Raw genomic sequence first — 23003 nt, 5'->3', positions numbered from 1 at the left:
GAGTGGTGGAGGAATAGATAAATATAGACAATGTGTATTAATGACGTTGAGTGCAACCGCCTTGGGAAAAGGAAAACCCCCGCACTTTGTGGCGGGGGATCCGGATTGTTCACTTAATCAATCACTTTCTCATTCCCCTGTTGACAGACCTAGATCGTCATGGCCGGGAAACCTGCAGCTCCTGTCATTGCCTTTGACTTGTACGGTACCTTGCTTTCTACGCAGTCTATTGCAGCCCGTCTGGCCGAGCTGGTGGGCTCGCAGGAGAAAGCTGCCCAGATTGCCACGACATGGAGGAAGTATCAGCTCGAATACTCGTGGCGGCTGACCTGTATGGGTATGTTGTGGCACGATAACTACAGATCCTCTGTCTTACTATAGCTAGGTCACTATGATACTTTTTTCAATATCACGAGAAACTCCCTAGTCCACGCGCTGTCAGAGGCACATGTCGATCTACGGGAAGACGTCGTGAATAGGTTGATGGGAGAATACGACCATTTATCTACCTTCTCCGACGTGGAACCGGCACTCCGCAATCTTTCTACGAGACCTGACATCAAAGTCGTTATATTTTCGAATGGAACACAGGAGATGGTATCCAACTCTGTCTTCCGATCCAAAGACCTTTCGCCGCATGCGACTGTCTTTAAGGATCTGATAACTGTCGACGAAATCCAGAAATACAAACCAGCGCCGGAGGTCTATCATCACCTATCTCAAAAGGTGGGCAAAAATATGGAAGATATATGGTTGATCAGTGGCAATCCATTCGATATTATCGGGGCGACGAAGGTCGGTATCAAGGCCGCGTGGCTGGATCGCAGCAACAGCGGTTGGGAAGACTGCGCAGTGCCGACACTGCGCCCGCGGATAATCAAAAACAGCCTAGATGACATTATCAAATTCATAATTGGCGAGCATACAACGTAATTAGACCGGGCGCAGATGCAAAGGAATTGAACTGAGATTGGATGTTGCGCTGTAATTATTTCCAAAATCCTCCATATGACATGAAAGTTTCGGGGTAAGTAGCAGCGACTGTCATTCTGCCCTTTCATTTCCCCTCCAAGAATTCCATGAGAGCAAAATTGGAATGCGGAGTGAATAGAAAGGGTGATGTTTTATGAATGATTGAAGAAGGAAAAGGAAGAAGTTGAGCAGCGCAGAAAATTCGGGTTTTTATGTGCGCTTATCGATAAGCAGAGCTCTCACAACCACAACAACATCCAATTTATTACAAGTATACGCAGGTACTTGATATGTATTGCCAGGCATTATTGTAGATTATTCATTATAATATTGAACTTACCCCCTATCATCTGGATTCTCATATACCATTCGTTGCACCGTGTAACTTGTGCTCTAACATTGGCGATCTCCAAACACGTGACTCGCCGCCTTGGACCGAGGAACCTGGATTCCTCTGTTACTTCAGGCACCAGAGTACCTCGTTCCTTTTCTTTTCCTTTTTTGCCCAAACGCACTGCTATTCTTAAATGAAGCGCGGTGTGTTTGAAACACTTCCAAGATGTCGGACGCCATGAGATTGCGCAACGCGACTTGGTTGCACCCACTCAGAGTCGGTTACGCACAATACAGCACTGTCGCAGTCGTCTCGTTACTAACGTATTGTTTGCCCAGGGGATTGTCTATTTCATATCGCATCCGTTCCTCTGGCCTCTATTTCGCGGACGGCTCCTCCCAATTACGCTGTTATCCGGTTTCGCATACGTGATTCTATTCATCTTCACCTATCTCCCACAAGTTGCCTTTCTCGCAATCTTCCAAGGCAAGGGTGCCTGGATCAACGGAGCATTCCTGGTTCTCGGAGAAGGTGCCGCCATAGTCGCCTTGTTATTCGAGGCGTTTTTCGTCGACGAGACCCTAGTGGATGTTTTCGATGCTGTTTTGTTAAACGAAGGGCTTGAGCCGCTCATCAACAGGGAGAGGATACTCCATCCAGATGGCGAAAATCCGGTCAAGAAGCTCGGAAAGCCGACTACGAGTGCAATCTACGCACCATTCTCCTTGCGTCAGATAGTAGAGTTCATAGTGTTTTTACCACTTAACTTCGTTCCGGTGGCTGGTGTTCCCATGTTCTTGGTCCTAACTGGATATCGTGCGGGCCCATTCCACCATTGGAGGTATTTTCAGCTTTTGGATTTCACCAAAGAACAGCGAAAACAGTTCGTTCGGAATCGACAGTTGAAATACACGGCGTAAGTGCTATCCTTCATCATTTTGTTCCCGAAGTAAACTGCTCACATCTCAACTCATACAGATTCGGTACAGTAGCCTTGATGTTGCAACTAATACCTTTCCTCTCCATGTTTTTCCTTCTCACCAGCGCGGCTGGGTCGGCCCTCTGGGCCGCAGAAATGGAGAAGCGAAAGCAGTTCCTTGAGGAGCATAGGGATGAGGAGATAGCGCCTGAGTATCGGGATGATCCTGTTTGAGACACTGTGTCGATATGCACGAATATAACTTCAGAATTATCTGCCATGATGTAGTCAATATATGCCGCAGTTAGCACTTCTTATCAGCCCAAGAGCTTGGTTTCCCGTTGGAAATCAACGAGAACGAGAAACAATAGATTGCTCCATCGTCAGTAAGTAGCTAAACGGCGAGGGTGCCAGATAGATATCTCCATAGCCACGGCAATTGAGCTCGTAGAAATGCCGAACATGGTTAAGCCTAACATCGACAAGTAGAGGGGCCCCGTAAGTGGAAACCAGGAAGCTCCGGGATACACGTGATCACAACACATCATAAATGATATGGTAAATGGAGTTGCACTCAATGTCAACAACAAAACATGACCCTGAGTGTATGCAGCTTTCTACACCGAACTCATTGCATGAGTGAGAATTGATCCTCGTTGTGTCTAGATCAGTCTAGTGTGCTGTTTGCGCACCGTCCGTAGCTTTTCAAACAGTTGCGTCACAGCTCCAGATCTTCGGCGAAGATTACCGATGGTGAGAATTACAAAACTCTGCCAATCTCTCGATCCAATCTTATTTATCTATCTAGGTGTAAATATGCTGTGATCATGCATCACCACGTGAATTCGACCTATTAGGATAATACATTACCTGATGTGAATACCTCCATGGATGGCAAGACCAGACTACGAAAAGCGTGCGATGCATGCAGTATTCGAAAAGTAAAGGTTAGAAAGGGGCCCAGTACCTAATAATCCTTCATGTATTTGATATGTATAAAGCTAACAAAGTCGTAGTGTGACGAAAGCGGTCCTCCATGCCGGTCTTGCGCGGCCTTGGACATTCCGTGTACTTACAACCGTCCCAGCAGACGGCGAGGCCCCCCTAATAAACATGCAGAGGCACTCAAAAAGCCAAAGACTGAACATGATCCATCAGAGTTATTGACATCTGATCAGAGCGCACTGGCTACCTCTGGGGAATCTATCTGCCCATTGCCAACCTTACAGCTGTTAATCGACGACTATTTTACATTTATTCACCCTCTCGTGCCGGTTCCTCACGAGCCAATTTTCCGTGCAGCGTTCTCAAGAAGGGAAGATGTCACTAACAAGCGGTTTCTGGCGCTATTGGCTGCTATGATAGGCTGTCTGGTAGCTTCATTCCCACGACGACCCAAGCTACATCTCAAAACTGACGCCGAGCGACACATGTATCCAAACTCCATAACACTCGTCAAACGTTGTCATGATGTGGCTGTTCAGGCCCGAGGTGCAGGTTATCTTGACACGAGTACCACAATCGACGACGCTGCAATTAGCTACCATTTGTCTCTCTGTTCCGGTTACGTGTACAACCTACGTCGCTGCCGGATGTATCTTGGCGAGTGCATGACCATTCTGCGCGTTTATAACCTCTACGCACCGTCCAAACAGATCCAAGGCCCAAGCCCGATGGCTGCATCCCCTCTGTCTGGCTGGTCAGACCAATTCGGTGAGCCTAATATACCGATGGCAAGCTTACTTGCGCAGGAGCTAGGGAGACGGTTATTCTACGTTTGCCTGGTTGGCTTTCAGACCCTCCATCAACTTGGCTCAACGGATGGACGCATTTACGTACCTCCTGAAACCCCTACAGATCGATATCCTCCACTTCCAGTTGAAGTTGACGACGAATATGTATTTCCCACACATATTGACCCACAGCCTATCGGTATTGTCTCTCAACTCACGGGATTCAATGCCAACGTGCGTGTTTTTCAATGCTACAACCCACTAGCCGCCCTGGAGATTGCTTTTGGGAGCAACGATGTCTTAGGCTGGGAGAGACAACGACAGATGATCTGGGAAAGTCTCCAAAAGGCTAAGAGCATTACAGCAGAGCTACCCCCAGAACTTTCATTAAATCCCCAGGTGCAAATCTCATCACCTTCCATGAACTGGCCTCCATCCTATGCTCGCGGTGGGGAGAATGAGGAACAAAGGCGTCGGAAAATCCAATACGAGATTCAAAAGGCGAACATATACATAAGCCAATTATCGACACGGTCTTATCTTGTTGATAAATACTGGACTCTGTTCGAGGGCCACAAAAGACTTCAGGATCAGAAATCTATGCCTTCTGGCTCGCAGCAACTACCTTCTCCAGATACAATACCGCTGGCGAACGTCAAAAGTGAGGAGGTTGGCGGCGGGCCAGCAACCCCAGATGCTGACCTACACGCCCAAACAGATTTCGTCGGACAAGTAATGCGAGAAGAGCGAGGCTTGGTGATAAAAGACCTACTTTGTCTGTTAAAAAGTGTACAGGAAATCCACATCGAGCCGAACGGCGCCAGTTTTGTATGCATTTTCCTTCTCTTTTGCTCCTTTCATCCATTCAAAGCTTTCTTAACATCTTATTCTAGACATACAAAGTCCGCCAAATCGCATCTACCCTCCTCAACCTCCCCCGCGGGCCGGACACCACAATTGCCCACACATCCACATCCACAACAGCCACGGGGCCTCAACCACTCTCCACAGCCGATGCAGAAAGCTACCTACGAACATTCCTCGACATTCTCGTACGACTCGAAGGCGTTGGGGTGACTAATACCAACCACTATAACCAGAAGTCAACCGCTACCCACAATAACAATAACAACCACAGCGACTATCCCAACCATGGCGGCAGCGAAGCTAGCTCTCCGTTTGACCCCCTTGTCTCATTTACCGCCGCCCCTTCAACTGCCCTGCCAAGCCCCGACATTACCCTGCGAGCAATGAGTTATGGGGACGGGAGCAGTGAGGAGGAAGAGGAGCTGAAGCAGTGGGCTAGTTTGAAGGAGTTTCAGAAGCGGTTTATAGAGGATGAGGGACATTTGTATTCTACCTAGTATCGTTAGTTTGCGTTATATTAGGGAGTTATTTATTTGAATTACATGTTGAAAGTATAAAAGACAGCACGGAAAATACATCTGGATGTTTAGATAATACAGAATTGAGGTCTATTAATGGTATTAGTTTAGTTCATCTGGTATGTGTCAACAAAATGGAAAACTACCGCCAAACAATGTGGATCGGACTGGTTGGTACATGCAAACTAGACAAATCAAATGGACAAATCAAAGGGAGTGTGCACCCTCGTGGTAGAATCAAAAGGGATTTTAGAGATTCCAAGAGTCCGGCCACCTTCCTCCCTAAGAAGAAGAAGAAGAAGGCTGTGTTGCAAACTCGGTCGTTGTGGTCGTTGTAGTCACTGTCACCGTGTCGGTAATAGTCGCCGTTGCCCACATGGTCACGTAGCTAACATTACCCTCCGCCCCAGCTTTTGGACCTGCGTGTGGATCGGCGGTGGGATTGACCATGATTGTTGGTGCAGCTGTGCCGGTAGTGGTAGTAGGGGCAGTACCGGGGGCTGTCACATAGAGGACAGAAGTTCCGGTTGCAACGACAACGGTGGTTATTTCTGATGTGTCTGGATTTGGGTTGACATCGTGCGGTTGTGCTGGAATCGCTGCAGTGGCATGTGGGCTGCTTGGCTGAGTGGTAGGCGGTGGTGCAGTGGTTGCTGGCGCAATAGTCGTTAGCACGGTAGTAGTGGGAGAACTGCCTGTCGCTGAAGTAGCAGGTAAGGGGACCGTTTGAGGAGGGGGGACAGGCTGTACGGCGACGTTTTGTGCAGTAGTCGTGGCAGTAGGAATCGGCGCATTAGTTGGTATAACGAGATTTGCTGGACTGGTAGTTGTAACTGCTGCTGGCTCAGTTTCTGTTGGCTCAGCGGTCATTTCTGGGTTGATGGTTGCTTGCTCGGTTGTTGCTGGATCAGTGGTTGTCAAAGCAGCGGTCGTGGTCGTGGTCGCGGTCGTTCCAGGGGTATCTGGGTTTGTTGAGGTTTGTCCAGAACCCACGGTGCCACCAACCAGTCCAGTAGTACTTAGCACGCCAGGATCTACAGGAACCGGATTTGTATTAGGAGGTGATACCGTTTCTGTATTAACAGGAGGGATACCTGGAGGCGATGAAGTCGTCAGAGCCGTTGTCGCCGTTGTTCCAGTAAGAGAATATGGCAAGGTGCTTATCGGAATAACCGTGCCTTTCGCTTGCCCAGTAGTATCAGTACCAGATGAGGCAGGTAGAGGAGCAGACGGGAGCGTTGGCTGAAAAGAAGGATTTAAGCTAGTCTGGGTCCTAGTCATAGTCAAAGTGGTAGCTCTAGTAGGAGCTGGAGCTGGAGTTGTTATGGCCGTAGTTGTGGTCAAAGTAGTAGTTCCGGGGGTATCATTTGGGTTGCCTGTAGGTTTTACATCGACCGCTGTTCCAGTAGAAGCCATTGGAGCTGGGTTTGTCGTTGCCATGGCCGTATTTGTAGTCGCATTTAGAGTAGTAGTTCCAGTGGAAATCCTTGAAGTTGGAGTTGTCGTTGTCGTGGCCGTAGTCGTAGTCGTAGTTATAGTAGTAGTTCCAGTAGAAATCCTTGAAGTTGGAGTTGTCGTTGTCGTGGCTGTAGTCGGGGTCGTAGCCGGGTTCGTAGTCGGGGTCGTAGTGGTAGTCAAAGTGATAGCTCGAGTAGCAGGAGCTGAAGTTGTCGTTGTCGTGGCCGTAGTCGTAGTCCGGGTCGTAGGCAAAGTAGTAGTGCCATCAGTATTAGTTGGTTTGTCAGTAGGTTTTACATCGAGAGTAGTTCCAGCAGAAGGAGCTGAAGCTGGAGTTGTCGTGCTTGTGATCCAAGTATTAGCAGGCCCGGTAGCTCCTTTCCCAGCATCAGAAGTCCCAGGGGGATTCGCCGTATTTTGGGGAACTGGGTTACCAGACAATGTAGCTAGAGTCGTAGATTGCCCAGAAGGAGGTGTTATAATACCGGTATCGAGAGCGCCAGGTGTGCGTCTGAAGCGCACAGGAGTTGCCACGCTACCATTTATCAAGAGTATCACGAGAACAACCAAAGACGCCACGTTCTTCATCGTGAGGACCATAGGCAGTCGCTAGGTGAGATCTGCTTTTCTATCCAGCCGTAAACAGATATCACAATGGTAAGATATATATTGTAGAGAAAAAAAAGAAGAGAAGGGCGGTTCTTGTCTTTCTTCTGGACCAGCCAAATCAATGATGAAGACTATAGTCAGGTAAGGCGAACGAGAATGAGTGTATCAGTGACTACTTTATCAGCAGTGTAAGTACTAGTCATAATATAACCAAGTGAAGGTAGAGACCCAAGTTGAGCGAGAGAATAGTAAGAGAAAGATCTAAATTTTAGCAAATAGAGAGAGTTATGCTAACGAGCCAAGGAAGTAGAGAGAGAAGAGAAAGTTGAAAAACGCCAAATGAAAGAATCAATGGATATAAAATAGAAAGAAATCTGCAATACATGGCGATCTAGCTGGGTACATAAAGGAAAGTCCGGAGTGATCATCGCGCCGCCAAGTAGTCACCCTAGCGGATGACTTGGGCGAGGCCAGGCGAGTGCATAGCAGCAACGAGAAACATGATCAGAGTTGAGTGAAGCTGGCGAGATGGCGATGGTTCAGAGTGACGGCAGGAGCAGGCAGTGGTTGGCGGGCAGTTGCCGACAGCGTGACTGCCTTTGGCGCCTGGGTGGGGCCAGCCAGAGCAGCTCCTGCCGCTAACATTGGCTCTGCGCGGCCTCATTGGCCAGAGCTCGACTAGCGCTGAGATCTACAGCTATACGCAGCCTGTGATTGGACTGCAGGATGACAGCTTCAGATCGGCTCCTGCCCTGTCATAAAAATAGGACAGCAAAGTATGTATCATTCTGGATGTCTACACATATCGACGCGTTTAGCGATACCCTCCGCCTCCAGACTCATCAGCCAGCCATGCCACCCGTTGGATACGCTGCTATTGACCGCGCGCGTAAGGTGGCCGCTGGAGCCTGCTCTGGTCCAGACCTCTATAGACTAATATAGTGAGAGTGACACATCGCAAAACGAATAAGTTAGAAACAAGATGCTGCTAAAAGGAGAACAGTCGTGAAACACATTATCCCAGATTTGGCCCGTTAATCGCAGACCGTTACGAAACACTGCCGTTTGTTCTAGGCCTTCACCGCGAATGGTGCGCTGATTCCTTCAAAAGGCGAGATGTCTCCACCGACGCTCTTCGAATCGCCGTAATAATGCAAGCGGTATGACCCATCCTGAACGGGGTTTGGGTTTCCAATCTCATAGTAGCTGTCCTCGACCTTCCAGGAAAGCGTGACCTCGCTATATCCCAGGACCGTATTGGTGCGCTCCCATTCATAGATCAGATTCCAATCAGCATCCGTCCGCACAGTCTTCCACGCGCCCGAAGAGGTGTCAAGGAACTCTACTGCGCCAAATGTGCCCTCCTGGCGCAGGTTATTGCGTGGGTTGGCACCCACAAAGGTCGCGTTGATGGTGTCACCAGGGCCATACGTCACGTTGGGAGAGGTGGACAAGACATCGCCAAAGGATTTGCCAATTTGGGCACCGTCATAGACCACCCCGGTGATAAAGCTCAGGGAGTCGTTCGTGTTGATCGGAGGCGAAGGTCCAGCAGGGATAGCAGGCAACTTCGACACGTCCACCGCACTGCCCAAATATGGAAGGTAGGTCAATGTGAGATTCACATACCCAGCCAACTCGTTCGGTCCATACAGTGTGGAAGCACCTTCATACCGCTGCGCCCCATATTCTTCTTCGGTAGTTAGGTAGTGGGCATATGTGTTGGCAGGAGCTCCAAGAACAACCAAAGGATCCTTAATACCCAGAATTTCAGTCGATGCGTTCGAAATAGCTGCCTTCCACCGACGTCCAGACATGGTAGTCACCTCACTAGGCGAGACGATGACGATCACCTGTCCTACTCGAAGAAGTTGGATGTCAACAATATTTGGCGCCCAGGCATAAGGAAGAGACACCGCTCCGGCATCAAGAAGGATCTCTTTCGGGGCTTGACAAGCCTGCTGCTCGGCTGACGGCTGGTGAATAAATGCCCGAGCCACGTACCACAGAGGGTTACTCTCCGCCGGCCCAGTGCCATTCTGAGTGAAATCAAAATCTCCGGGTCCATCCGTTGTACCGGCAGCAAAGGAAAACCCAAGGGCAGCATAACAAGTTTTCAATGTAGACGAATTGAAAGGTGACGGGAAAGTGTAGTTGGTAAAGTCATGGAAGACGTGGAAAGAGGCAACTGAAGAGCTACCAACAATTTGCGTTCCTTGGGAGTCTAGATCTTCATAGAGATCTTTCGCCGCAGAGTACTGACGTCGACCTATTTCAAAACAACTCTTAGACCCGGCATCATTTTCCAAAAAGTAAGGCCCTCGTCCGCGGCAAAGCTCTGTTTGGCCATTGCACGTGCTATCTTCAAAGCGGCAAGGCAGACCTGTATCTTCACAATATGGACCGAGAACGTTTGGCGAGGAGTCACCAACGCTAGATTGCGAGAAACCAGCCACGAAATCGTCCGCGAAGCGGGTGTCATTCGTGACACTGCGTTCAAACAGCCAGGCAGCGACGCCTTTATTGTCACCTGCAGTGAGCGTGTTATTCTCGTATAGAGAAGTACCATGGACGGAAAAGAAGGTCAAGATGGCACTGGTCTTGCTATCAGAACTGCGATCAAATTTCAGCATAGTGAGAGTTTTATCAACATCATATTGATATTGAGCCCGTTCAGTCTCCGGATTTTGCAAGTAGGCGTAGGGGCTTCTATTGATATTACCATCTGGTATTTCAGTGGTACCAAGAGTCAAATGCCCGGGAGCGAGGTTCTCGTGAGCTCGTTGAATCGACAGCAACGCACCGTCGACAAGTGCCTGGTAGCTTTGCTTGTCGAATCCTAACGTTGGGATTTGGGGCAGGAGGTAATTCATCCACGCGCCTGGACCAGAATGGGCATGAGTTCCCGTGAGAGCGATATTGTGATCGCCATAGCGAGCATATTCGTCGCCGAGGGCTGCTAAGCCCTGCACAACGCCATTTCGGACGGCAGAGTCTCCCGATTGCGCATCCAGCACTAGATATATAAAAGTATCGTTTGCGTCGTTTGGGTTTGCGATAATGAAGGCTCGTGAGTAGATTCTCTGACGGAGACCAGTTCCTATCTGACTGAGATTGGCATAACCATTCAAAGCAATCTCCACAACAGGTCTAGTTGAGGTGGAATTGATTAGCGATGATGTCCTATTTTTCTAGATACGAACAATTCTAAGAAGCCCATTCTTACCCTGTGATATCTGCTTTTCCAGCACCCAAAAGAAACTCGGTATCATCACCCGCTCTGGTCTCGGGGTGAGATTGGAAGCTAAAGCGCGAAGGAACTTTGTTACTCTCAATAGTCGCGACTAGCTGTAGAAGCATCAACACCCCTAGGAAAGCTCCCACTATGAGAGCAATAAATCCGGGCCGCGCCATGGCAAACAATATTGTCAGGCAGTTTGTAAAAGATATCAGCGCATTCCCAAGTCGTATATATATACCGTTCGCCTCATAAACGAAAGCGACGGAACGTATAGGTCCCTTTTTCAGACGATTCCAGGGGGCGCATGATCGACCGATTCTACGTTTATCACTGGATCGCAACAGGATCGCAAGTACAGCCCAATGAGCGAACGCAGTTTTAAGAGCTAGTTATGCACTCCCGCCTACGTAGGAGGCTGGCGAAAGGATGCGGGGAGGGTAGTATCTACAGTAATTACTATCGATAGGGTGGCGGAAGATTAAATTGCGTCGCCCTGAGCGGGAAAGGATTCTTCTGGTCTTGTGGACAGATCAGTGGACCTTTTAGGGCGATCTCGGCATGTTATGTTTATCTTTTTGGTTTATACTCGAGAGTCGAGACACATGCAGTGCTGTTGTGCCAAGCCAATGATTCAGGGGTCCCATCCCAGTCATTGCTTATTGATGGCATTCTTAGTGGCTCGCATTTACATGAAGGATGAACCTAGGAAGTTACGGACGATCGGCCGTGAATACAAGACAAGCTTTGACGGAAGAAAATGAGAAGATGGTTTAGTGCCTACGAAGTTACATGGCGCCAGTGCATAACATCCCTCGGCACTGCGTAGTCTATTCTCAAGTTCCAGTACGAGTACGTACGCATCTGATAACCTAGAATTATGATTCATTGCTAGTTATTTAATACTCAATACTATTATTGTCATGTGCCCGTGATAAACCTCTCCACCTTCAATATGTGTAATCCACGACACGGGTCTGCATAGACGGAAAGTGAAAGCTGAATAAGTAATTATTTGTAGAAGAATAATATGGAGTCACGTGGCACAACAGTCAGCTATCGGCAGAATCTCACCGCTCTCACATATGCGACACCGTAAAACTTTACCAGGATAGCTGAGCTCTTGGTGAATCACCTGCTCCAAAACTTACACCGTTCAACTCAATCATTCTTACCGGCCATAATATCACCTTCAACATGCCTCTAATTAATGAATGGCACGCATCACTTCCCTGTAAGGCACAATTGAATACCTCTATCTCACAACGCGACTAATATGAATCACTATTCTAGACATTGATGGCGAGCCTGGGCCTCAAGCACGCGCACGAGCTGAGCAGCTGATTTCCACCGAATTGTCTCCCGAGAGTAGCTCTGCACTCCATCCTTCCATCCCTCCATTGCCCGAATCGCGCTTTACTGCATTCATCCAGCAGGAATTAGCTCGGAAAGAGGCCGGTCTCCCATTAACCGGCGGCATCGACTTATCTCGCTACGAAGCTCCAGAAGCTCCCTCAGAAACAGCAAAGAGCGAGGACGAAGCCACGCAGGCCCTCAAAAAATGGCGTGAAACTTTGCGAAAATCCTACACCTCCAGCTCTCATCTCTCCATGCGCCACACTAACCTCTCCCTCCTTGACGAGAACGGCAAAAATGCGTGGCTTATCGGGAACTCGCAACTAGAAGATATCCTGCGCAATGTCGAGAAGGAGTTGGCTGAGGCCAAGGGGGCTGTGGAGAATATACACAAGGAACGCAAGGTTGCACAAGAGTCTAGTCATGGCGAGCTTGCGAGTTTGGAAGAAACCTGGAAGAATGGGATTGGCGCCACGTTGGATGTGGAAGTTGCTGCGGAGACTCTGAGGTTACAGATTCTAGAACAGCGTCGCCAACAGGCTCAACAGTTTGCTCGGTAAAGCCGTCATTCGTGTGGGTTTCTTACGTCCACTACATAACGAAACCAGCGAGCGCAGGATGGTGGTTGTGGTCAAACAATCACGAGCGACTTGATGGTAATATATTTGATGGCGGGTGTGAACAAACTAGACTATGCGGGTATCATGCATGATCCGAGTTGCGACATGAACAAAATCTCGCCATCAGTCTTCTCCCGCCCGAGACACAATGATACCCTGTCCTGCCCACAAAGACGATTCGTGGAGGTCAAACCTTTCTCGGCCACCCCGAGTGTCCTACGATATTGCAACTATCAGCTATCGGACTACTTCCACACATATTGTTGGATTGTTCAAAGTTCATTGACTTCTAAGAATCATTTACTGCTTGCTCTCGGATCGTCATCTGTTGACAGCCTCTGTTACGTAGGCAGGGGATTTCGTATAGACCAATCAAACTCGACTCGAGCTGATTCTACATAATGATTCCTTGACAGCTTCTTCAGGTCATATTAAGCTACTGATGAAAAATTAATCTACTCGTGTTCACTCACTGATCCTCCAATAACCATAAAATGACAACTGTTTGATTTGTAGGCGTATCACCACTTAAAAGCTTAATCTCTACAGGGAAGGGTAACCTCTTTATAATAGTCAGAGCCTCGCCAATGAATGTCAATTGTATCAGAAGAAATTGCTGTCAGTTAGCCGACTGGCTTGGGCGCTGCAACAGTCTTCGACCAGCTATTCTTTAGTATATCCTGCTCAGCAGCTATGGCCTACAACATTTGAACAGGATTGCGTACCAACGGTCAACGTAGCGGAACGACGGAATTTTGTGTTCGTCGTCACTTCCTGTCTTGGCTTGGTTATCGTGATTCACTCCTTGTCGCCAGATAGCTGTCTGTTTCAATAGATGCGGCCCAAAAAGGACTTTCAAAGTCCAAAAATGCACAGGTATGTCTGTATTACAGCTAACATAGCGTGCAATACACAGCTGCCAGTCATGGTCCTTCGGCCCTCCATAGTACGTACTATGGACGATGTACAATTAAAATTTAAAGAAGTAGTCCTATGGTGATCCCTTTCTAAGATTACTGACTGGATTTCAAGTGAGGACCGTAACGACAGTCTACGAGGTATCGAGAACAACGACGAAAACAAGAGGAACAAGAAGTGAGCAAAGGTATGATATTTGATAATTCTAAGTCTAAATACATCTGAGCTCATCTTAGCTTCACCCGAAGGCTACTAATCACCGGCCCTGCGTAGAAGGGTGAGCTCCTCGCCGATGGCTCGCCCGCCTGCCCCCTATGTCATGTCAGCGTAAAACGCAGGCGAGAGACTCACAAATTGCCCCATGATAGCAGTCTCCACAACCAGCTCAGAGTTCCCTCACTTCGGTCGGAGTCCACGATATCAGAATGGGAAGATGAACTTGACGATTCCGGTAACAGGGTGAGAAGCGGCAGAGTGTTGTTGAGCAGTCGCTCTGACTCGTCCATGATAAAATAGTCGGGCATCGGTCTGACGTACGGCTCGAGTTTCAAGACAAATTCCCGAAAATCAACGATGTCTTCCCTCAGTCTGTCGGCCTGTTTCCTTCGGCGCCAATTCAGGTACGTGAAAACGAGAGTGATAAGGGTGACGGTGAAAGTGATGACTGAGAACACAGTAACAACGTGCGAGAGACGACCCCAAGCCATTTTAAAGAAGAAAAAGTGTATGAAAGCGCAGTTTTCTGAAAGTTGAGAAGCAATGGGAGGCAGATCGTGGGAGGGGAAAGGAGGGAGAAACGTGCGAGAAAGGGGGGAGAGGAAGAAACATAAACAATGCTTTTAGAAAGAGCATCTTAGGAAGGAGCGTTTTAGGAGTGAATGTGATGAGAAAGGGTAGAACGGCGAGGAGCTCCTGCTCAATGTCATGAAGGAAGCCACCGTTCCGAGCGAACCGTCATAATTTACACAGAAAGATGAAAGGACGACAAGACAAAGGCTCTGTTAATCACGACATATTTTGAGGAGGTATTTAAGATTGATAATTGGTGGTTTTTTCATATTTTAATTTAGTGCTGGGGAGCATCATGAGGAGTATACCACTGTGCTTGGAGAAATTGGTATATATGACATGAGAACAATCATACTGATAGACACTCATCTACGCGAATTGAGCATCCAAATTAAATCAGGCCATTTCCCGCTCCCTAGTTGTCGTTTGACAGTTATTGTAAGAATGCGTGCATTCTCATTCTGATCTGCTTCTAATCCTGTTATGACACAGTGAGACAATGATGCATCAACCAAGCAGCTTTTACGCCAGCCAGAGAAATTTGAGCCGCCTTCGCCGAAGAATCGTCGGAGCCATGTTTTAATGTTCTTGCGTGAGCAAAGTAAAGGAGTCTTGATCCCTGTAAAACATAAACTCCTTTGCGAAAAGGCTTGAAGCTCAAGTTCAAACTCATACTGACTCACCACCATTAGCCTCCCTCTTTCATAGTCCCAGTCGAGCATAGTAATGACATGAACATTTGCAGAAGGATGATCTTCGAAATTGCAATCGTGTCTAAGAGTACCACAGACTCTGTCGACATTTTCTAAAAGACCGTCATAATAATGAGTTCGCGCATAGCCCTGTTTAGCTATTTTAATTGTTCCTATTAGGTGGTCCATATCAGGAAATGACATAGTCAAACAGGGACAAAGTTCAACCCTGCCAGCGTACGGCATGCAGTATGGCTTCTGGAATAAGAATTGTTTTTTGTTTAACGGGAATTGCCAGGCAGACTGTCGGTGGAGCTTCCAGCATCCAATACAATATCTCCAACGGCAATTCTCAAGCCGGAGGAGTAGATGTGTTCTTGGTCGCGTTTCGACGTCGATGTTGCGGGATAGTGCTGGACGTGTTCCAAGCGGACAAAGTTGAAAAGGCCATTTATTTTGCCCACGGAGAAATGCAAGAAAATAATCGTACAAATATTTGCAACTTAGTGCAAAGCATATCTGATCTGGTAGCGTTAGGATTTTGAGAATTGAGTTCACCACTTCCGCTGGAACTCGCTTCATAATATCAAGTCCAGCATATTTCCGGAAAATGGGGTGTATCTGAGAGTAATACCGTAGATTCATAGTGAGTGTTTCCACATTATTTAATGTCAACTGGTATAGAGAGTCTACAAGTTGCCAAATATGACGGTGGAAGTTCTTATATGTAGTTGACCACACCAAGTTGTTGCCTAAGTGCGTCCCGTGGAAGATAAAGTATGGATCTGATGCCTGGACCGGATGTATATACCCACGGAAACATGATGTACAACTTGCCACGCATTTTCCCTTGACTATGTCAGATGAAACGAATAAAATCAGCTAAAATTGAAGTTGGATGATTATCTTGTCCAAGTTAAAGGTGAGATGATACGCTATATAAAATATTGTGTAGACTAACTATTTTGTGATGACCTCGTCCTAGTTGAGAATTAAGATATGAAATTTTATAGGACTAAGAACAAAGAGTAGGCTAAGTTATGACGCACTGCGAGTATCTGCCTCCGGATATCCATTTGTTGATTTTTCATATGACCCAAGAATCAGTTCAACTATCTTATGTTTTTGATAGCGGTTTGAACGGATGGATAACAGATGAAGAAAACTAGATGCCGCCAAGTTACACACCCTCACTGACCCAATTCAAATCATCATTTTCAATTTTATAGTTTTATATCTCCGTCACTTCCTTGATAAATTCTTTTTTTGGATATTCTGCCATTACAGACAAAACGTCCCGACAAGTTCCCAAAGGATCCCGTAATGGCATTAAAAGATACTTAGAACAAATTACTAATGTACTCTATAAGACTTTACTCTTTTGGTTCTGGCAACGGAAAAATATGGTAAAGATAGTGAAGACCACAATTCCTCCTCGTGAGACATGCCAGTAAGTTTGTCTATGTTCAGCCAGCAACGTGGCTGCTGTCTTCGCACTGCGGGACCGCATGCTTCCTGAACCCCATAATAACAGCGCCCTTGATAATATCGTGGTTTGCATCATCCTCAATCCAGACCCCAACCTGGTTCCCTGGAACCTTTTACATTTCGTGTGCAGACGAGATTTGTTCGTCTGTCAGATGTCTTGTTCAGAAAGAAACCCTATTTCTATGAAATGTAATTTCCTGTGAAAAGATTATCAACCTGGGATGTGATCGATACATTTACATATTGAAATTCTACTAGAGAAGTGCGATTTTAATGTTGATTTATAGTGAGCTAATCGCGTACAATATAGAATGTTTTATTGCTATCACCTCGCAATACAGGTAAGAGGGTTTACATTTTATAATGTAGTTGGTATGAAGAAAGTGTAATTATGGCCAAAGTTAGTTAACACATGAGCTCTACTTTATATGTTGAGTCTGATTAGCAGTATCAAATATATACAACAGTGCAAAATGTACCGTATGGTATACCAAGAAGTCGGTCAATTGTCCGAGGCTACTGCATGATTAGGGCATGGGCGAGCCCCGTGACCGGCAAACCGGCACGGGCTTCGACATCGATGCCAAGAGGAGAACACGAGAAATAGACCGTTTTCAATTTTCAAAAGAATAACGATAAACATTAATTTTGCTGGTGCACTGCCGAGGCATGATGCTGAGGTCGGAGAGAATGCCTATTCGGTCTTTTTATTGTTATCAACAGTTAAAGACCCCGCATGTATAATGCCGTAAGGCGTGCACGCTATCCACAACATTTGAAGGATCAGGCAATATGAATACCTATAATTACATAGAATCCAAGCAAGTTTTAGTATAGCGACCATTAATAATCCTGTTGACCGCCATTCAAACAATGCATTGGTATGCTTCGGGGCTTCTGTTCCTCGACTCGAACGTGAATTTGATGAAAAACGGACATGCTAAGAAAGCACCATGCACGTTCGTTTTCACATCTGAATGCATGATGGGTTCGGAGATATCGTATCAACAAGTTATAGAGTCATATTCGCATTCAATCACACCGACAACACAGCGCATAAAATCCCATGTGGAAATGTTAATAATAATTCCGCGATGGAGTTGGCACGAAAAAGGCCCACCCGCGCCGCATCGAAAGCCGATCGATCATGCATGCGGGCGTATAAAACGACAAGTACAAGTAATAAGCTTGAGCCGAGCTTTCACCAGCGTCCAACTTAGTAGGTACTGCCGTACTGGGCACCAAGATCTTCGAATCCAGCGAATCGCATTGAGTGCAGCAGCAAGCCATCGCAAGCAATGGGGTCAATGATTCAATGCTAATGTGATTGATGCCAGTCCCACTCCTAGTCTCTTTTCTCTCCCTTTGGTTTTGGGCTTAATCTCTCTTATCACACTCTATTCCTGGCCCTTTTTTTTGCCCCGTTCCCTGGCTTCGGCGGAATTATTTCCTTTCAGTGGGGTCGACTCTAATGAACGAAGAGCTAGTGCTTTGCCTGGGCACCAGTATCTTTTTTTCTACGAGAATAATCTGATCTTGTAGTTTTTTGTCTTTTTTAATACGAGCGCAGCGGAGAGGCACCGTAAGAGTGTATCTCTTCTGCAGAATCTCCTTCATACTCTTTCCCCTCTAAACTATTGCTGGACAAAGTCAAACTACTGCGCTATTATTCTCTAAATCGGTGCCTCTCGAGCTACAGAATTGAAGTTGGAATCTCGAACGTCGTGACGCCGCAACTCTATGGCTGTTATCTCCGTTGATACGATCTAGTGTATCGAAATTCGAAAACCATAACCCCCAAGGGAGCAGAAAAAATACCTCTTTGGTATGAGCAACATGCCCAACACAGAAAAGGCCACCGAAGCCCGCGTGGCTGACTATCGGAGTCCATCCGTCTCCTCATCCGAAAGTGACAGCGAAATCCAAATCGAGCCCATTCAGAGTCGTCGCCAACACTACCCCGAAGTCATTGGATCGGGCGATGGACTGTTAACTCCCCAAATATCTCGACTATCACATAATTCGCTAGCACGCAAGACGACATCTATTGGCACAACGGGCACAAATGATCCTGGGTTCGAGGTCGACTGGAAGGATGAAAATGATCCTGAGAATCCATGGAATTGGCCATTGTCTTACACGGCGATGTGTATCACTTTTTTATCGTGGAATACGCTAGTAATGTGTGTTCCGTTGCGTTTCTTGATGAGAATATATAAACTGACTATCAGATTTGAAGTGTCTTATTCTCCACAAGTTATACTTCGGGCAGCGACCAAATTGCCAGAGAATTCAACGTTTCCGAAACAATTGTCACACTGGGCTTAACATTTTATCTGATCGGACTGGCAGCAGGCTCTGTCGTGATGGCCCCACTCAGTGAGATATACGGGCGGAGGCCTGTTTCAATCGCCAGCTTGATCGTTTTCAATATTATGATCATTCCATGTGCCGTGGCCAAGTCGGTAGTAGTCCTGATCATTTTTCGCTTTATTGGGGCTTTCGCCGGTAGTGTGATGATTAGCAGTGCACCCGGCATGGTGGCTGATCTTGTGCCTCACAAAAATCGTGCTTTGGCCTTTTCAGTTTGGAGTTTGGGTCCCATCAACGGTCCAGGTATGTGGCTCATTTGTACTTCTCTTGTCCTCTCAGACTAAGCCCGCATGGCGTAGTGCTTGGGCCTATCATTGGTGGTTTCGTCTCTCAGTATCTTGGTTGGAGGTGGTCGTGCTGGATTAGTCTCATGCTCGGCGTCGTTGCTCTCGCCTTTTCCTGCGTCATGAAAGAGACATATGCGCCTGTTCTCTTAAGAAATAAGGCTGCTAAGCTCCGTAAAGAGACGGGTGATTCTCGATGGTGGAGTCGGTATGACCATAAGGTTGCGCTAAAAGAGACCATGAAGACCAATCTCGCACGGCCATTTGTCATGGCTGTTCTGGAACCCATCTGGTATGTATCAATGCCTCTGATACTCTTGCACATTCGCATCAAGCTAATTCCCCCATAGTATATTCTGGAATCTGTATGTCGGGGTTGTTTATGGAATTCTCTATCTGTGCTTCACATCGTACCCAATTGTATTCCGTGATATTAGAGGCTGGGGTCTTGGAGTGTCAGGTTTGGCATTCCTAGGTATCGGGTTAGGCACAATTGTGACAATCACCTCGGAGCCTCTAATTCGGCGAATTATTCAAAGCCACAAGAAAGACCCAGAGACAGGTGAAGTATATCCTGAAGCCATGGTGTCGGCAGTCTGCATTGGTTCTATCCTAATCCCCGCTGGCGAGCTGTGGTTCGCCTGGACGTGTGCTCCAGCATCAATTCCCTGGCCTGCTCCAATAGCAGCGGGTATTTTCTTCGGCGCGGGAAACACCGCCGTTTTCATTTATGCGTCCAACTATCTCACACACAGTTATGGCATCTACGCTGCATCTGCCCTCGCTGGAAATTCTGTCATTAGGAGCGTCCTGGGTGGCGTGATGCCATTGGTCGGTACATATATGTACAGCAGTCTAGGCCCCAACTGGTCTGGTACACTTCTTGGGTTGCTTGAAGTCGCCTGTATCCCAATCCCGTTTATTTTCTGGAAGTACGGACACAAAATCCGTCAAAAAAGCACGTTCATTCGTATGATGCAGGAAGATCAGAGAAGGTTGAATGGAAAAAGAAAGGTCAAGCCGGTGAAAGAAGAACAACAACCTTCTTCTCCACCAGAAACCTTTTCTAAACCCGGTATAGCAAGCGATGACCCTGAAAAAGGAAGAATGTGAAAGTGAAAGTTGATGTAGTCCTGTCTGTACATAAATTAGTTTGCTTCTGGGCCATTCTCTAATACTGCGATATAAGAATGCTATAGCTCGTCAAATAACCGACTAATATCATTACCTCTTGGTTTCCACAGCTCGCATATGAATAAACCAATTGGTGCATCATCAATCGGCTGAAGTGATGAGTCCCCAGTTGTTGCTATCTCTGTGATTCATTGCGGTGGATCAAACCTCTGTTTAATTTCTTGCATATTGGCAAGAACCTGCTCATATTCACCAACATCAATAGCGCCGGCGTTGTGGATCATGATAGCCTCGACGTAGATTTGATCAACGAGGTCTCTACCTTTACGATCATCCTCGTTGGAGTCTGTCTGTGGCTCGGATCTCACGTATCCGATCACATTCAACCAAGCGCCAACTTGGAGATCGTCTGCTTTGATGGTGTTGAGGACATGGTAAATGTCAACGCACACCTTTGTATTGACTAAGTCCCGCTCAATGTTGGCAGAATCCCTTTTCGTTGATTGTAAGGGAGGATACTTGTGTTCAAGACCCAACCTGCCCGTTTTCACGTCATAATGGTTCACGCTATCGACACACATCAACTTACTACCCCAAAAAGTAAAATCGCGTGAGTGTAAACATACCAACCAAGAAATCGCACTTTCGAATGCAGGGGCAAAGATCGCAGCTGCGTGATAAAGACAGGAGTGGTGGGTGGCGGTCTGTTCATTTTTCATGTGGAGCCATTTATCACACTCTCTAGAAGCATCGGCATCGTCACTTGAAGATTTGTAGGCTTGTGTAGATGGTAAGCCATTGGCTCGTTATCAGATTGGATGTTGTCAAAGGCGGCACGTGACCGCCACGCTCCGATAGGCAACGCCCAGGCTGGCAGCGGAAGATGTCATACGCACGGGGCAGGAGGGGACTTCTGCGGGCTTCTTTTTAACCAGGCCGCCATTTTCCTTGCGATCCACGCTCTACATCAACGCCTCCCAAACCGCGGATCTCCGAAGATCTTTTATTCATCGCTCAACAGGTTACGAGGCTGCCTACCGTCTATTGATCTGTTCCTCGCAGCCAGCTATCGCCTTGTTTGGTGCCGATATCAACAATTCCCCTCATCGCCTTCGACGTCGCACGACCGGCCCACGCTCACCGTTATCAGATACCCCATACCGACCTTGAAGCTCTGGGTCGCCAGCAGTCCCTGCGACGCTCTTTTGCGGATATCTGTTAAATAATGTGGTCGTCGTGGTTCGGCGGGCAGTCCGCACAGAAGCGCAAAGATGCTCCCAAGGAAGCTATCTTGGGCTTGAGAGGGCAGCTCGAGATGCTGCAAAAGAGACAAGCGCATTTAGAATCACAAATAGTGGACCAAGATGCCATAGCGAGGAAGAATGTATCATCAAATAAGAATGGTGTGTACTGATCTGGCTGAGATACGAGTGTTGTGTCTGTGGAAAATGCTGATAATGTGCTACAGCCGCCAAGGCTGCTCTCAGACGAAAGAAACTCCATGAGAAGAATCTCGAACAGACCCAGACCCAGATTATGCAGCTCGAACAACAGGTCTATTCCATTGAGGCAGCAAACATCAACCAGGAGACCCTCCATGCGATGGACCAAGCTGGGTCCGCTATGAAACGTATGCACGATGGCCTAACAATGGAGAAGGTCGACAGCATGATGTGCGTACTTGTCAAATCTTACACTCTTCCCTTAACTCCAATACTGACAGGTCATCAAGGGACAAATTACGGGAACAACAACAACTGGCAGAAGAAATCGGAAATGTCATTACACAAAATCATATCGGCGAACAACCAGACGAGGACGAGTTGGAAGACGAACTGGAAGCCCTCGAACAGGAAGCCATGGATGCAAAGATGCTCAAGACAGGCACCGTCCCTGTCGCCGACCAGCTCGAGCGGCTACCAGCGGCAGCAAATGGCGAGCGTAAGTTTGGGATCCTTTCACATCCCCACTCCTTCCTACACAATAGTAACATCACTAACCCAATACTCTCAGTCAAAGGCAAATCCAAACAGACAGAGGAAGAAGACGAGGAAGCCGAATTGGAGAAATTACGAGCCGAAATGGCCATGAGCTAGTTTTCGATCCCGTTGTCCCTATATTATATACTTTCTTGTCACGAAATCTGTTCTGTTCGTTTTTTGTTTCTTTCCAGTTTTGAGAACAGCCTGACGTATGGCACCTATATCAATTTTCTATCAGCTCCGAACATCGTGTCTAATTCACCTCTCTCCTACATTACATCAACTGGCGTCCTATAAGGGAGTTCTAAATGCTTAAATACATGGTCTTTCTTCTTCTTTTGGGGCAACCCCTTAGTCTAGGCACACACCGCTATTATATTTTCAACAACATCAATAATATATTTATTAAAAATTAAAAATACATTAAGAAAGATAGTGTTCATGCTAATTTCCATAGTCTATTCCTATTTAATAATTTATTTTTCGAATCGGTTGATGTTTTAAGGGAGAAATGAGAATCAAGAGGGAATCACAGAACCTAATCCCCGTTCAAAACTCACATAAAGTCATAATTCAAAATTAATTTTCAAAACCTGCGAAAAGGCTAATAATTTCGAAAATAATGTTCGTCCTGAATTGATATAAATATATCTCGTCGATTCGGACGCCAGGAAGAATTTCCACCCGCTTTTCCTTCACATCAGCATCTTTTTATGTTC

The 23003-nt window shown here is 47.0% G+C and overlaps 11 protein-coding genes across 11 annotated transcripts; 6 read left to right on the top strand and 5 right to left on the bottom strand.

Annotated features, from left to right (window-relative positions):
• Positions 1-60: 60 nt before the first annotated feature.
• BGW36DRAFT_416676 (haloacid dehalogenase, type II) lies at positions 61-1316 on the top strand. The gene is made up of 2 exons (XM_046219351.1): positions 61-337; positions 386-1316. Exons 1-2 carry the CDS (start codon positions 160-162, stop codon positions 931-933), a joined length of 726 nt encoding a protein of 241 aa, XP_046071799.1. The 5' UTR covers positions 61-159; the 3' UTR covers positions 934-1316.
• On the top strand, positions 1317-2669 carry BGW36DRAFT_377924 (uncharacterized protein). Its single transcript, XM_046216045.1, has 3 exons — positions 1317-1582; positions 1645-2222; positions 2285-2669. Exons 1-3 carry the CDS (start codon positions 1532-1534, stop codon positions 2457-2459), a joined length of 804 nt encoding a protein of 267 aa, XP_046071798.1. The 5' UTR covers positions 1317-1531; the 3' UTR covers positions 2460-2669.
• A 443-nt stretch (positions 2670-3112) lies between these two features.
• Positions 3113-5322, top strand: BGW36DRAFT_296459 (uncharacterized protein; the record flags this gene model as incomplete). Its single annotated transcript, XM_046211272.1, has 3 exons — positions 3113-3172; positions 3242-4786; positions 4852-5322. 3 exons carry the CDS (start codon positions 3113-3115, stop codon positions 5320-5322), a joined length of 2076 nt encoding a protein of 691 aa, XP_046071797.1.
• Positions 5323-5402: 80 nt separating this feature from the next.
• On the bottom strand, positions 5403-7039 carry BGW36DRAFT_377920 (uncharacterized protein). The gene is made up of 2 exons (XM_046216044.1): positions 6926-7039; positions 5403-6853 (listed from the first exon to the last, which is right to left on the bottom strand). The coding sequence occupies exon 2, from the start codon at positions 6781-6783 to the stop codon at positions 5626-5628; it is 1158 nt and encodes a 385-aa protein (XP_046071796.1). The 5' UTR covers positions 6784-6853; positions 6926-7039; the 3' UTR covers positions 5403-5625.
• A 1441-nt stretch (positions 7040-8480) lies between these two features.
• BGW36DRAFT_296066 (putative neutral/alkaline nonlysosomal ceramidase) lies at positions 8481-10824 on the bottom strand (the record flags this gene model as incomplete). The annotated part of the gene is made up of 2 exons (XM_046211230.1): positions 8481-10560; positions 10637-10824. The coding sequence occupies 2 exons, from the start codon at positions 10822-10824 to the stop codon at positions 8481-8483; spliced, it is 2268 nt and encodes a 755-aa protein (XP_046071795.1).
• A 1021-nt stretch (positions 10825-11845) lies between these two features.
• Positions 11846-12564, top strand: BGW36DRAFT_295336 (BCAS2 family protein; the record flags this gene model as incomplete). The annotated part of the gene is made up of 2 exons (XM_046211171.1): positions 11846-11882; positions 11942-12564. 2 exons carry the CDS (start codon positions 11846-11848, stop codon positions 12562-12564), a joined length of 660 nt encoding a protein of 219 aa, XP_046071794.1.
• A 1205-nt stretch (positions 12565-13769) lies between these two features.
• On the bottom strand, positions 13770-14249 carry BGW36DRAFT_427065 (uncharacterized protein; the record flags this gene model as incomplete). Its single annotated transcript, XM_046220359.1, has 2 exons — positions 13770-13854; positions 13894-14249. The coding sequence occupies 2 exons, from the start codon at positions 14247-14249 to the stop codon at positions 13770-13772; spliced, it is 441 nt and encodes a 146-aa protein (XP_046071793.1).
• A 447-nt stretch (positions 14250-14696) lies between these two features.
• On the bottom strand, positions 14697-15227 carry BGW36DRAFT_358904 (uncharacterized protein; the record flags this gene model as incomplete). The annotated part of the gene is made up of 1 exon (XM_046214017.1): positions 14697-15227. One exon carries the CDS (start codon positions 15225-15227, stop codon positions 14697-14699), a length of 531 nt encoding a protein of 176 aa, XP_046071792.1.
• A 3120-nt stretch (positions 15228-18347) lies between these two features.
• On the top strand, positions 18348-20281 carry BGW36DRAFT_358903 (putative MFS multidrug transporter; the record flags this gene model as incomplete). The annotated part of the gene is made up of 4 exons (XM_046214016.1): positions 18348-18694; positions 18751-19127; positions 19184-19460; positions 19519-20281. The coding sequence occupies 4 exons, from the start codon at positions 18348-18350 to the stop codon at positions 20279-20281; spliced, it is 1764 nt and encodes a 587-aa protein (XP_046071791.1).
• Positions 20282-20490: 209 nt separating this feature from the next.
• Positions 20491-21014, bottom strand: BGW36DRAFT_295884 (CST complex subunit Ten1; the record flags this gene model as incomplete). The annotated part of the gene is made up of 2 exons (XM_046211218.1): positions 20491-20869; positions 20929-21014. The coding sequence occupies 2 exons, from the start codon at positions 21012-21014 to the stop codon at positions 20491-20493; spliced, it is 465 nt and encodes a 154-aa protein (XP_046071790.1).
• A 226-nt stretch (positions 21015-21240) lies between these two features.
• BGW36DRAFT_461130 (SNF7 family protein) lies at positions 21241-22716 on the top strand. Its single transcript, XM_046222124.1, has 3 exons — positions 21241-21705; positions 21771-21975; positions 22035-22716. Exons 1-3 carry the CDS (start codon positions 21528-21530, stop codon positions 22396-22398), a joined length of 747 nt encoding a protein of 248 aa, XP_046071789.1. The 5' UTR covers positions 21241-21527; the 3' UTR covers positions 22399-22716.
• The last annotated feature ends 287 nt before the right edge of the window (positions 22717-23003 follow it).

Source organism: Talaromyces proteolyticus (genome assembly GCF_021365285.1).
Source record: "Talaromyces proteolyticus strain PMI_201 chromosome Unknown BGW36scaffold_6, whole genome shotgun sequence".
NCBI classification, from domain to species: Eukaryota; Fungi; Ascomycota; class Eurotiomycetes; order Eurotiales; family Trichocomaceae; genus Talaromyces; species Talaromyces proteolyticus.
Note: the sequence above shows the minus strand (reverse complement) of the source record. Positions and strands in the feature narration are given on the sequence as shown.

Bases quoted from the DNA above. Each gene is read 5' to 3' on its own strand.
- BGW36DRAFT_416676 (XM_046219351.1), top strand. From the start codon at position 160: ATGGCCGGGAAACCTGCAGCTCCTGTCATTGCCTTTGACTTGTACGGT. The intron at 338-385 runs GTATGTTGTGGC...TACTATAGCTAG, and splicing joins GTGGCGGCTGACCTGTATGG to GTCACTATGATACTTTTTTC.
- BGW36DRAFT_377924 (XM_046216045.1), top strand. From the start codon at position 1,532: ATGTCGGACGCCATGAGATTGCGCAACGCGACTTGGTTGCACCCACTC. The intron at 1,583-1,644 runs GTCGGTTACGCA...TTGTTTGCCCAG, and splicing joins CTTGGTTGCACCCACTCAGA to GGGATTGTCTATTTCATATC. The intron at 2,223-2,284 runs GTAAGTGCTATC...CAACTCATACAG, and splicing joins CGACAGTTGAAATACACGGC to ATTCGGTACAGTAGCCTTGA.
- BGW36DRAFT_377920 (XM_046216044.1), bottom strand. From the start codon at position 6,783: ATGGCAACGACAAACCCAGCTCCAATGGCTTCTACTGGAACAGCGGTC.
- BGW36DRAFT_461130 (XM_046222124.1), top strand. From the start codon at position 21,528: ATGTGGTCGTCGTGGTTCGGCGGGCAGTCCGCACAGAAGCGCAAAGAT. The intron at 21,706-21,770 runs GTGTGTACTGAT...AATGTGCTACAG, and splicing joins TGTATCATCAAATAAGAATG to CCGCCAAGGCTGCTCTCAGA. The intron at 21,976-22,034 runs GTGCGTACTTGT...CAGGTCATCAAG, and splicing joins GAGAAGGTCGACAGCATGAT to GGACAAATTACGGGAACAAC.